General features: G+C 39.9%; 2 protein-coding genes across 2 annotated transcripts; both read left to right on the forward strand.

Annotated features, from left to right (window-relative positions):
* The first annotated feature begins 130 nt into the window (after positions 1-130).
* Positions 131-1782, forward strand: LOC130509513 (secreted RxLR effector protein 161-like). Its single transcript, XM_057005644.1, has one exon. It carries the CDS (start codon positions 1079-1081, stop codon positions 1622-1624), a length of 546 nt encoding a protein of 181 aa, XP_056861624.1. The 5' UTR covers positions 131-1078; the 3' UTR covers positions 1625-1782.
* Positions 1783-4206: 2424 nt separating this feature from the next.
* Positions 4207-6716, forward strand: LOC108846055 (transcription factor bHLH129-like). The gene is made up of 5 exons (XM_057004559.1): positions 4207-4667; positions 5226-5348; positions 5460-5525; positions 5623-5691; positions 6502-6716. The coding sequence occupies exons 1-5, from the start codon at positions 4365-4367 to the stop codon at positions 6553-6555; spliced, it is 615 nt and encodes a 204-aa protein (XP_056860539.1). The 5' UTR covers positions 4207-4364; the 3' UTR covers positions 6556-6716.
* Positions 6717-13668: the final 6952 nt, after the last annotated feature.

Below are 13668 nucleotides of genomic sequence, written 5' to 3' on the forward strand. Positions count from 1 at the left end.
CTGTTTTCAAAACAAAAATCTTCTCCTGATTACTCTGTTTTCTTTGATCAAGATGTGTTACCATTACCAGTTCCTGATTCACCTTTTCCAGCATTTTTTGACTTAGGCAATAATGTCTCAGATTCAAGCTTGTTTGTTGATCCTTTGTCTGACTCTTTTGCTATTCCTTCTGGTCACGATATCCCTAGTACTTCATCTAGTCAACCTAGTACATCTTCTTCTGCTAACCCTTTACCAGGAACTAGATCAAAACGTCAAACAAAAGCTCCTTCCTATCTTGATCAATATCATTGTTTCCTTCTTAACAAATTACCTTCTCTTCCAGTTCATCCAACCCACACGACTTCTTATCCCATTTCTTCATATCTTTCTTATGATCGATTTGATGATGACCATAAAAACTTTCTTCTTTCTATTTCCACTCACCAACTCCCTCGAACCTTCAAAGAAGCTATGCTATCAGAAGAGTTTCGTAAATCAATGAGATCTGAGATGGATTCTTTGGAAGCTACTGGTACTTGGTCTGTCTGTGAACTGCCTCAAGGTAAAGATTGGTCTACTACGTTTTCTCCTGTGGCTAAGATTGGTACATTCCGTCTTCTTATGACGTTGGATGCTGCAAAAGGGTGGTCTACTACTCAGCTGGATGTCAGCAATGCGTTTCTCAAAGGAGATCTTGATGAAGAAATCTATATGCATTTACCTCAAGGTTATGAAGAGTTGACAGGAAAGAAGGTTCCTCCAAACTCGGTTTGTAAATTGCACAAGTCGTTATATGGCTTGAAGCTGGCGTCTAGGCAATGGAATCACAAGCTTTCTGCAGTCATTCTTGGTGATGGATTTACTCAGACGCATTCAGACCATTCGCTATTCGTCAAATACGTGAACAAGAAATATCTTGCTGTTCTTGTTTACGTCGATGATATACTGATTGTGGGAAATGATGACTCTGCTGTGGATGCGTTCAAGGCCACACTAAACTCTGCCTTTAAGCTACGCGATCTAGGTCCAGCTAAATACTTCTTGGGGTTTGAGATTTCTAGAACAGAAGCTGGTATCTCGATTAATCAACGCAAGTATGCCTTGGAGCTTATTGAAGAAGCAGGCTTACTTGGTTGTAAACCGCTTTTCTGTTCCTATGGAACCAAATGCTAAACTTTCTACTACTAATGGCTCTGCTTTACCTGATGCTGCAGTATACAGAAGACTTGTAGGACGCTTGTTATATCTTACTCACACGAGGCCAGATATAACATACGCAGTCCACAAGCTCAGTCAGTTTATGTCTCATCCTACCGACATTCATCTTCAAGCAGCTTATCGAGTCCTTCGTTATCTCAAGGGTGATCCAGCTCAAGGACTCTTCTACTCTGCTTCGTCTCCGATGAAGCTTACAGCTTACTCCGATGCCAATTGGGCTGCTTGTCAAGATACACGTCAATCGATAACAGGCTACTGCGTGTTCTTAGGAGATTCTCTTATTTCGTGGCGGTCAAAGAAGCAACAGACAGTGTCCAGGAGTAGCTCTGAAGCTGAATATCGAGCCATGGCGGATGCTACATGCGAACTCATTTGGTTAACCACTGTGTTAACCGAACTGCATTGTCCACCATGTGGTTCGTGAGCGCTTGAAGAGTGGCTTCTTGAAGACTCTCCATGTCAAGTCTCATCTTCAGCTTGCGGATGTTCTTACCAAGGCTGTACAACCGAATCTCTTTCGAAGTTTGATAGACAAGATGAGAATACATAGCTTATGTCTTCCATCTTGAGGGGAGGGTATTAGAGTTATGTAAACCAAGTTCTGGTTAGATGGTTAAGGTTTCCTTTCGCCTAACCAATGGTTTAGTTTCATATCACTAAATCGTATGTATATATACTCGTCTCTGTACAGTTTGTAACTAACTTGAACATTTCAATCATCAATAACAAACTCTTTTACATCTCTGTTCAAGATTCTAATAAGGATCGAAACTGATTTGCATGAGCATCAACCTGCCTGAAAAAGATAGAGGTTTTGTCGACCAAGCTGAGAGACGGGATTTGATCTGATGGAGTAGAGGGTCGCAGCTGCTGAGAGACTCTGAGAAAGCTTTCTGGAATTCATAGGAACTCTCAGGTATCTAAACGGTAAGTTACCACAAAACATCCCAGTAGATACTTGGATGGTTGTATCTTTGTTGCTCCTTTTTTTTATTCAACATATCTTTGTTACTCCTATATGAACTAAATGGAAGCAAACTTACATCTAATTGAAAACGATGCCATATATTCTTTATACGTTTCGCTAAGAAAGAAATATCATAAAATTCGTAATACATCACTAACCGAATTTTCTCAATTTGAGAAAAGAAAGATATTGATTGGCAACAGACTTAACTAGCGCCTCCACGCATATATATAGATTGAATGAGCCAATTCTATAGGCCTAATAGTATCCAACCCAAGAAGCATATATTTGGTGCAGACGTCCCAATAAAGATTTGGACTTATATAGACTCCCTATATATTGAGGCATAACTTGATATCCAATCTATAATAATTCCCAACCAAATATCATTCATTTGTATATCACATGATCTTTCGACTAACTGCAGATGGAAAAAAGTTAATTTAAATTGCTTAAATTTTGAGTGATAAGAAATAAGACTACTCACGTGGGAACAAATAATAAGCTGCGACCACGGTTCATTGCAAATCTCAGGTCGATACCGACCATTCAACTGAAAATCGAAATCACAATAGCTATCAAAATATCTAGCAATAGATTCATTTTGTTTGGTTGATCAATCTATATATACAGATTCTCTTTCGTTTTCTGTCTCAAGAAACCATTGTCGATCTTACATATACCGACAATACATTTATACAAACGTATTAATATATACAATATACATGCATGAATAGTTAACCATGTATTTCCAGAAGAGGCAAGTTGTATCTTTTAATAATGCAATTTAATGCATATAAAAACTTACACTTGCCAAAAGTAAATGTTAAAAAGCAGTTAAACCCGGACCGAACCGGCGGTCGGACCGGGTTCAACCGTGAACCGGATACCAAGCCGGGTTGGGTTAATGCTAAAACCCAACTAACATTGAACCGGTTAAAAACTCATATTGAACCGTTAAAAACCCGAGAACCGGCGACCCAACGAACCGGCAAAACCCTGGTTCGTATAGAAAACAAAAAAAAATTAAAAAATTAAAAAAATAATTAGTTTTAAGAAATAAAAATAGGATTTGTGATAAACTGTAATTCATAAGGTATTGTCATATTCGACGTTTTTTCTTTTGAGTCCCCGACGTTTCTACAAGACTGCAATTCACAAGGTATTTTATACTTTTGTGTCTTTGATGTCTTTATAAAACTTTTGTGATGTACTAAGCAATAGAAAAGAATGATCAATAAATATGATTTCCACCAAATTCAAACACAGAAAAAAATAACTGTCACAATGAAAATAAACAACCGTCGCAACTTTGCACTAATGTGTATAATTTTTTTTAAAGGTGATAAAATTTATAGTGATAAAAACCTAGAGAATAAACTTTAAATGTGTTTTTTTTCTATTGATTTAGATTTGAACTATTAGATTTTTTATTTTTGTTATTACATTTCAGTTTGCTATTTTCTAAAATATGCATATTATATACAAAATATTATTAAATTCAGTTTAATACATCAAACCCGGTCGAACCCAATCGAACCAGGTCGAACCACATTGATCCATGACCCAAAAAATTTCTGGTTCGCTCGCCGGTCCGGTTTTAAAAACACTGTTAAAAAGCGAGTTATTACAAAAGTATAGTCCACTTGGCAATATTATATCCATCCCACTTGCCCTTTTTCTTCAGACAAAGCAGCCATGAGAGCCCACTCTGATGACATGGCTTCATCGTCGTCACTCCGTTGCTTTTTGGATTCGCCTACTTGTCATTATAAAAAGTATAGAATTACAATATTGTTGGTTGTATAATTTATAATATTTTTGGCAATTTCATTGCATCCGGCCGGTTTATTTTCCACTGTAATCCATGTGCGAGCCCAAGAAATTTTACCCCTCTTGCATTATTATATAAGCATATACAATAATAGTAATAATAATTGGAATTCGAATAGTGAATAGTATTAAGATTCTTTTCATGAATCGTTATTCTCTGTCAAATTGGAGATAAATAAAATCAAGTAGAGACAGAGGAAGAGGTCCTCGAGTCTCGAACAAAGACGCATTCTCTCTTCTACTTTGTATAAATACATTTTAAAAACCATACTGGTTATTAAAATACTGAGATAACTAATTACAAGTTTTAACCCTACATTACATTGCATAGTCTTTCTTTTTCTCTTTCCATCAAAATTTGTTGATGGAAGAGGGAACTGGTTTTCCTCTAGGGAAGCCAAACGGAAAATACGGCGGAGGAGTTGAGCGAGTGCCGTCAAGGTTGAAGTCGGAGCTGAGATTCTCTGGCGGGGATAGTAGTAGTCATCAAGAATATAACTCGGAGGTGGAAGCGCCTTCGGCGGCTATAAACGGTGTAGCATCGACGAATATGAGTTTTGGAAATAATCTTAACAACTGGGATAACTCATCTTCTCAAATAAGTTTCACCATTGATGAACCCGGAAAACGGTCCAAGACCACCGACTTTTTCACCTTAGAAACTCAGGTAAATTTGTGGTTGTTCACTATATGTATTTATGCTGTATACAAAGTTGAATATATCAACTTTCTATGCAATACAAGTTTCATAATTCTTGGAATCTATTAGGTAAGGGGGTAACTGCATATGCAGAAGTTGAGATGTTTTGTACTTTGGTACTTTTATTTAAGATTGGGGAGCGCTTAGGATTGATATATGTATGATTTACAAGTTGTATGTTAATAAATGATTTTATACTGTGGTCACTGGTCAGTGGTTTTATGTAAGACATATAATTTGGAATCTATAAATCAGATTCAAACTCCATAAAGTTAATTAGCAATAAGAGTCCATGTTGAAATACATGTTAGTAAAAATGTGTGTCACAAATTCATGTATGCTGAGTGGTTTTCTGTACGAATATATGAATAGCTAGGAGAAAATTTAACATTGATTTATGTATATTTTCCACAAGTTAGTCATTTGCTAACAGTTGTTTATTGTGTAAAGTTTTAACATGATGTTTTGTTTGGACTATTAAGTGGTTATATTCCTTTTCGGTATGATATGGTTTTGATTCTTTAGTTTAGCATGCCACAAACGTCACTGGAGATGGAGAGTTTGATAAACATCCCAGAGGATTCGGTGCCTTGGAAGGTCAGGGCCAAGCGTGGATGTGCTACTCACCCGCGCAGCATCGCTGAAAGGGTTAGTTTGTATTATTGTTTTGATATTAATACAAACTACATAACTAAGCATACATGAGAACTATATTTGAAACCCGAAGAAAACATGAGTATGATCAAGTTTTATGTGTAGGAGAGAAGAACGAGAATAAGTGGGAAGCTGAAGAAGCTACAAGAACTTGTGCCCAATATGGACAAGGTAAGGCGTGAGGGATATTACTTATATAATTGTCAAGTAATTTAGATGTAATTAAGAAGATTATATAGGGCAGAATGATGTTGATTTCTTTTTGCAGCAAACGAGCTATGCAGACATGTTGGATTTAGCTGTTGAGCATATCAAAGGTCTTCAACACCATATAGAGGTGCGTTCTTAATATGCATATGGCATTTTCTCAAGCTGAAGTAAATATGAGCATTATCTATATTATAATGTTGAGAAAATGTTATTTTTTAAACCAAATTATGGCATTTGTAAAAGCAAATATGGTAACATAGCAGCCATTGCACAATTGATCAAACCATGAACCAATCTTTACTCAGGGGGCATATTATCCTTTCTATACTCCAAAACGTACATGACAACTGTAAATTTTAAAGTTAGTTTAGGTTTTGATCTATATCCTGGTGAGCATAAAAAACAAAAAAAGATCATTTGATCATATGATTATTTCCATTTATGTGTGTCAAAATATTTGCATGGTCTCTTCATAGTTTCTTTTGCATGGATCTCTTAATAACGAATAAGTTTGTTCATTTATATTCTTTTACCTTATTAACGTAAATTATCTCATACATATTTTCTTCAAAAAAATTTTTTTTAGCAATGACTTCTCTAAACTAAGAATTATACATAAATCATAATCGATCTACGTACACATACAAATAGATGATTATGTATATATGAATATAATATGATACAATACATAGCATATAGCATGTTAGAGGATAACCTTAGATGCTGAGGTTCCGTATAAACCCAAAATGTTAGTCTATGAATAGATAATTTAGTTGAAATTCTATCCATATAAAGCCATACAAATATACATGAGATTTTAAAACATAGATAGGCTTGTACGATATCTCACTTGTGAAAATATTTGCTTGCTTTTTTTAACTAAAAATATTTGCTTGCTTAATGGGTTTTTTTTTCGTTGATTGTTTGTCATGTGTAGTCGCTGGAAAAGGGGATGGAGAGATGCACTTGCGGGGCATGCAAGAAGCGATGACGAATGATATGATATGTTTCCCAACATGATCCAAGACAGTATGTAAGAAAAAGAGACTAAGTGAATCAATTTTTTTTTTGAGCAACGACTAAGTGAATCAATTCAAAGACAGAAAAGGAGCACAACAACAGAAAAAAATAATGAAGTCTGGTTTTGGTACATTCTCAAAGTCTTCACCACAATTCGTTGATCAATTAGAATGTGTAGCATCTTATGTTTACCAATGAAATTTGACTTTAGAACCTACTATTTGAGATTTGGTACGTGTGTGTATAGTACTCGATCATATGTTTCAGTCTATGAATTCAGTTTCTAAACTCCGATATACTTATCACAATAAACCAACTACAACGTAAGTGTTTCTCTCTCAAATCTCAACAGTTTATCTAAGCCAATCAGGAGTACAAATATCTAAGCCAATTATAAATGAAGGAAATGGAGGCAACTACAAAAAAAAATTGCCAGCCTGCCGAACTATAAACGGGAAGGAAGGTTGATGAAATCTTCTATCCGTACATAAAATACTTATAAACTAGGCCATTGATTTGGGGTTGCTAATAGCCTTGATCAACTCCTTTATGCCATTCTGAAATATCATGCACGCAAACTCTATATCATCCAAACTAGGTTGTACAAGTCTGAGGGCATTTCCAATCTAACTCTATATTTTCTTCCGAAATAGAATAAAAATGAATATGAAGTAAAAAATACTCGAATCCAGCTTTATATCCCATTTTATAACAAAATTTATTTCCTTAGTAGAATAATTTATTTTATTTTTTGTTCACTACTTCACATATATTTTTACTCTATTTTGAAGAAAAAATAGAATTTTAAATTAGAGATTACTGTGACAATATATGGTTTAGTGTCTAACCACCTAAAATCTCCTCTGTAATACCTCAATATTCATCTAATGCCACCATTAAACAAATAAGAAGACAAAAATTCAAAATTTATTAAATATGAAACACAAAAAAACTGTCGGTGTCATATTATAATGATATACTAGTGTAGATATAGACAAAAGTCAAACTGGCCGTAAAAAATAATCCGAACGTAATTGAATCTGATATAAATACCTGATGAGTTTCGTTCTACCATATTTTACATTTTTGGTTTTACTGCACCGACCCCAAACTTTAAGAATTCTATATGGAGCTAAATTTAATTCTGAAAAATCAAAACCCCGATTGAATCCGAATCAGATGAAAATTAGCCGTCGCACAAAAAAAAAAGATGAAAATTAGCCATCCCATGCCTAATGTAGTAGACACCTTTTTTGAACAAAATGTACTAGACTTTTTTTTTTTTTTTTGTCAAACATAAACTTCATTAAATATACCAATCCTACTTACATCCAGATTACAAAGCCAACCTAGCAAGGCTGGCCTTAGCCAAAGAGTCTGCCTGAATGTTTTCTAACCGAGGTACAAAAGAGAAAGATAATGGACAGAAGAGAGTGGCAAGGTTCCTAATGTCAGTAAGGACACCTGCAATCTCATTCAAATCCCGCCCTTCACGCAGGGTAGATATAAGGACCTGTGAGTCCGAGGAAATATGGAGACTTTGAAGCTGCAGATCATTTGCTTGCTTAAGGGCATCTCTCAAAGCTAGTGCTTCTGCAACAAGTGCTGATTCCACATGTGTCCTATTTGAGGAACCACGACAGAGGACTGCATCTTCTTCATTTTTAATGATCCAACCCATGCCTCCTGCTCTTGTAGATTCCTGCCAAGCCCCATCAATCCAACAAGAGAAAGGGTGAGGGGTTGATACTCTTACTGGGTTAAGCTTCTTCCGCGCCAGCTTTTTCCCTGCATTCGCGTTCTCCCAAGCTCTAGCTTCTGCAGATGCTTTTGAGATGATATCATCCACCTGAAAAATCTTTCCTTCAAAAACAAGCTTATTTCTTGCAATCCAAAGATTCCACAAGAGCCAAGGGACAAGTGGAGAGACAGTAACTCCTAGCGGGGGAAGCGCAGTCCTTAGAGCCTGAGTAGAGTACCATCTTGAGAAATCATCCACCGGTCCCTGAGCAACGATTTGAGAGGTAAGAGGGACTTTAGTCCAGAACTGAACTGCAAAAGGACATGAGGTGAAAAGGTGTGATATGGTTTCCAACTCTCCACATCTTTTGCAGTTAAGTGCTGACTGTATTCCCCGTATTGCAAGCAGAGAGCCCACTGGAATTGCATTATGTAGTACCCTCCATAAGAAGTGCTGGATCTTTGGTGGTACCTGTAGGTTCCACACCAATTTCTTCCATTCAAACTGGTCTTGTGCTGCCTCAAGCTCCTCTTCTCTGATCTTTTTATATCCTGATTTTGCTGTGTAAATTCCTGAAGGCTCAGGTAACCAAACTTGTCTATCCTCTTGCTTCGTGGAGCATGGGATAAGAAGTCGAATTTTTTCCTCATAATGAGGCATATGAAGACGGATTTTCTCCAGGTCCCAGTCATTTGAGTTTGGGATTAACAGGTCCGCCACCCGCATATTATGATTTGCAAAGGTCGCAGGGCCTATTGGTGCTTCTGGCGTGGAGTGTGAGAGCCAAGGATCCTCCCAGACCTTTATGCTCTCTCCATTACCAATAATGTAGCCCAGTCCCTTTTCCAGGACCCTTTTACCCGCCATTACACTTGACCAGCCATGAGAAGAACCTGATTTATCACAACTCTCCAAGAAGGAGCAATCAGGAAAATATTTTCCTTTTAGAACTTTAGAGAGCAGGGACTTTGAGTCATGTAAGATCCTCCAGCCTAACTTTGCCAAAAGCGAGTCATTGTACTCTTCAAAATTCTTGAATCCCAGTCCTCCCTTGCATTTTGGTTGAGCCATTGTACTCCAAGCTACCCAAGCAATCTTGTGTACATCCGGTGAGCTATCCCACCAAAAACGAGTTAAGATGGACTGGATTCTTTTACAGAGAGAACTTGGGATTTTGAAGCTTGACATAGAGTAGGTGGGTAGGGCTGTGAGCACCGATTGTAGCATTACATGCTTTCCTGCCCCTGAAAGAAACCGAGTAGTCCATGACTGTGATCTTTGTCTTATCTTATCAACCATACCAGTGAAGACATCTTTTTTACTTCTTCCAAAAGTTTCAGGCAGGCCCAAGTACTTTCCCATGCCCCCTTCCTTGGTTATGCCCAGCGAAGCACTAACTCTGTCTTTGATGACTTCTGGTGTTTTGGAAGAGAAAGTAATGGTGGACTTATCCTGATTGATGCACTGGCCCGAGCTTCCTTCGTATCTCTTCAAAATCTCCCTCAATGCTCGGCAGTTCTTTTCATTTGTTTTGCAGAAAATCATGGTATCGTCAGCGAAGAGGAGATGGTTGATGTGAGGGCTTCGCTGCGCCACTTGGAGACCAGGGAGTCTGCCATTTACTTGTGCTATTCTGCATAAGCCTGACAGAACCTCTGTACATAGGATGAAAAGATAGGGCGAGAGTGGGTCTCCTTGCCTAAGCCCCCTTGCTGGAACCGTTCTACCTTGAGGAGCGCCGTTTATGAGGAAGGAATAAGTAACCGTTGTAACACATTCCATGATCCATCCTATGCAGATATCTCGAAACCCCATTCTGCTCAGAACCTGCTCCAAAAAGCCCCACTCGATTCTGTCGTACGCCTTGCTCATGTCGGTTTTGATGACCATAGAGCATCTTTTAACTGCCCCCGATGTCTTCAGATAGTGTAGGGTCTCGTGAGTGATCAGGACGTTATCTGAGATGGCTCTTCCAGGTACGAATGCTGTTTGATGCTTCGAGATCAGGGCTGGTAAGAACTGTTGAATTCTGCGGGTGAGCAATTTTGCAATGATCTTGTAACGCACGGTGCAGAGAGCAATTGGCCTATATTCCGCCGCTGTCTTAGGTGCCTCTGTCTTCGGGATCAAACAAACATGAGTCTCGTTTATATGAGGGAGCATTCTTCCTGTGACAAAGAATGTCCGAATGTCTCGGTAGATATCTGACCCCAACAGATTCCAGAAAGTCTGGTAAAAGCTAGCAGAAAATCCATCAACTCCCGGTGCCTTGCCTCCATCAATAGAGAATAATGCAATTCGCACTTCCTCCATTTCAGGGATGCTGCAGAGGTCGTCATTCATTTCCTCCGTTACTCCTCTTGAGATTGTTTCCTCCACTGTACTGAAGTCTGTACCTCCCTTTGAGGAAAACAATTTTTGGTAGAACCGCTCAAAGACCTTGCCTACGTCCTCTTCTTCATACACCGGTGCTCCTTCTGCATTCTCGATTGTTGTTATGGTGTTTCTGGCTTTCCTCACTTTTGTAACAGCATGGAAGAAGGCACTGTTACGGTCTCCTCCTTGTAGCCAAAGTATCCTGCTTCGCTGTCTCCAGAATAACTCTTCATCCTTGTAAGCCTTGCTCAAAGCTTCCGTTAGTGCCTGGACTTTGCTCGGGTCCGGAGCATCTGCTGATAGTTCTCTCTCCAGTTCCTTTTGATTGAAGAGCATAGCCTTTGTACAGAGTTCCTTTTGGATTTTGGACCATTTTATAATCTCCTGTCGACACCGTGAGATCTTGGTCTCAACTGCTTCTTCTGATCCTTTCCTCCACGCTTCTTCTATGATCTTCCTGGCCTCTTCATTATCGTTGAGCCTCCGATCATATCGGAATGGTCTCTTCTTTTTTATCTTCTTTGCATCAAGGTAGGTTAGCAGTGGACGGTGGTCCGATCCCTCAAAGCGGAGGTAATTGCAGGAACTGGCTGGATACATTTCCGCCCAAGCCAGATTGGCTAGAGTCCTATCCAGTCTCGATTTGATGTCATGTGTGTGACGCTTTCCGCTCCAGGAGAGTTCATCTCCCGTGTGTTTCACATCCCATAATCCATTCGATGATACAAAGCTTCTGAATGGGATAAAGGATCCTTCACAGCGTTGCGGACCTCCCTCCTTTTCAGAGTTATCCAAGATGTCATTGAAGTCCCCCGTTAGGACCCAGGCCGAGTCCCTTCCCAGGCCTAGCTTCGATATCTCTTCCCAGAAGGCGGCTCTATGCTCCTGTTGCGGTATACCATAAATGAAAGTAAGGAAGAACTCCTTCGCCTTGTGGATCACTCTTGTATCAATGTAGTTTTTTGTGGAGGACAGGACTGTGAGGTTGACTTCATTTCTCCAAAATAGAGCAAGTCCTCCGCTAAGTCCGGAGGGTGAAATTAAGAAGTGGTGCTTGTACTCAATTGTTTCAATATTAGCAAGAACAAAAGCATCTGAGTTCTTAGTTTCCATAAAGTACATTATGTCCGGAGCATGAACAGACCTCATCTCACGGACTCTTGGAACTGTCAGGTCACCTCCCAAACCTTGACAGTTCCAACTCAATACAGCTAAGGAATCTGGTCTGGTGGATCGCGAAAATCCACCCTACTCTTGCTTGTACTCGCACCTGTTACCTTCCCCACAACTGGGGTAATTGCATCCTTATTTAAAGGTAAAGCTTGATCTTGTGGTGTCTTATCCACACAGAGTCGCTTGCGGGCTGGTGGTCGTCCTCTGGTTGCTCTTTGTTTTGTTAGGCGAACACCTTGAAGAGGGCTTGCTTGTCCCCTTGGTTTCGCTGTGCCTGTGACTTTCCTCACTGGAGCCTTCTTTGAAGCTTGCTTACTCGGGGCAGCTTTCTTAGCAGCCGCTCTCGGCGGGTTCTTTTTACGTGAAGAGGAGGCTGATCCCAATCTCAGAGTTGCTGGAGTTCTTTGTGTTTCTCCACCAAGGAGAATTTGTTGCTCTTCTTCTTCATATTGCACTTCAACATCCTGTAGCCTTGCTAGGAGAGAGTTCGAAAGCCCTGCAGCTCGCTGTGGTTCCTCTTGTGGGAGTTCAATCCTTTCCAGAGCAGAGACCCTTTCATTCGAGGGGATGTTTACTTCTTCAATCCTCTCCAGAGCAGAGAGTCTTCCTGTAGAGTAAGGCTGTTGCTCCTCGATCCTGTTGAGAGCTGAGGTTCTTTCTCTAGAGCGGCTATTAACCTCTCCACCTTCCGGAACAGCCGGTAATTTCATCGATTCTCTTGGAGGCCGAGGGGGAGGAGTGCGGGAGCTCTGAGACTTCTGGCCTTCGTCGTGTTGTTTTCGTGTCTCCTTACTGTATCTTGTAGGAGAGAGATCTCTGGAGTTTCTTCTAGTTGGAGTGAGGTTGCGCTGGGGAGGAAAACTATGATGAGATGAATATTCCCGGGGATCTCTGTCTCTCTCTCGTTTACGTCCATCTAGGACTCTTCTTTCCTCTTCTCTGGAGTAGTTGGATCTTGATCTCTCAAGATGTGGGGCTCGATCCATTCTTGAGTTTTGTAGTCGAGAGTGGACTGATCGATAGTTACTAAAATGTTGCTCCCTTGAGTCTGGTGCTCTGTCTCTAGAGCTAAGAGATAGGGATCTTCTAAGATCATTCTTACGTCGATGATCTTCTAGCTTTCTCAACGTGTTGTGTTGACTGATCCCCTGTTTAAGCTCTTCCTTGTTGTCTCTGTCCCTATTTAGAGGGCAAGTGTCTTTCTCGTGACAGAGCGAGTAGCATATAAAGCAATGCTTCTCCAATTTTTCGTATTCGAGATCCACTGTGATGACCTCACCGTCTACTTCAACTGGGAGGCTCATCTCTAGCTTTCTCAGCCCATCCACCAAAATTCTCATTCTTCCATGCTTAGCGTCTTTGTCCAGAATCTTGCCAAGTTCCTCCCCTATCGTAGTCAGCGACTGATCAGTCCAGTAGTGGAGTGGCAAGCCATGAACTCTTATCCAAAAGGCTATCATGCGTGGGAAGGTGTTGGAGATTATTGGCTCCCAACGCTGGAGAAGGATCATCCACCTCTTATAGTGATACGGTCCTTTCCTGAGAACCGTTTGCAAGGCTTCTTCTGAAGTGAAGCGGATCTGGAAAAGGTCAGGGCCAAGTTCCCTGCCGGTAAGCTCTCTTTCCACGTTCCAGTACTGGATGAGCCAGTCCACCACCCATTGAGTTTTCTGAACTGCTGGGTTTGTTACACGCCCAATCAGGGTAAGCTTGTGTTCTTCTATCAGGTTCGAGTTGTCGCTAGGAGGGAGTCGAACCGGAGCCCTTTTGTTGTCTCTAGAAGAGGTTGCTGTC

The sequence above is a fragment of the Raphanus sativus genome, chromosome 3 (assembly GCF_000801105.2).
Source record: "Raphanus sativus cultivar WK10039 chromosome 3, ASM80110v3, whole genome shotgun sequence".
Taxonomy (NCBI): Eukaryota; Viridiplantae; Streptophyta; class Magnoliopsida; order Brassicales; family Brassicaceae; genus Raphanus; species Raphanus sativus.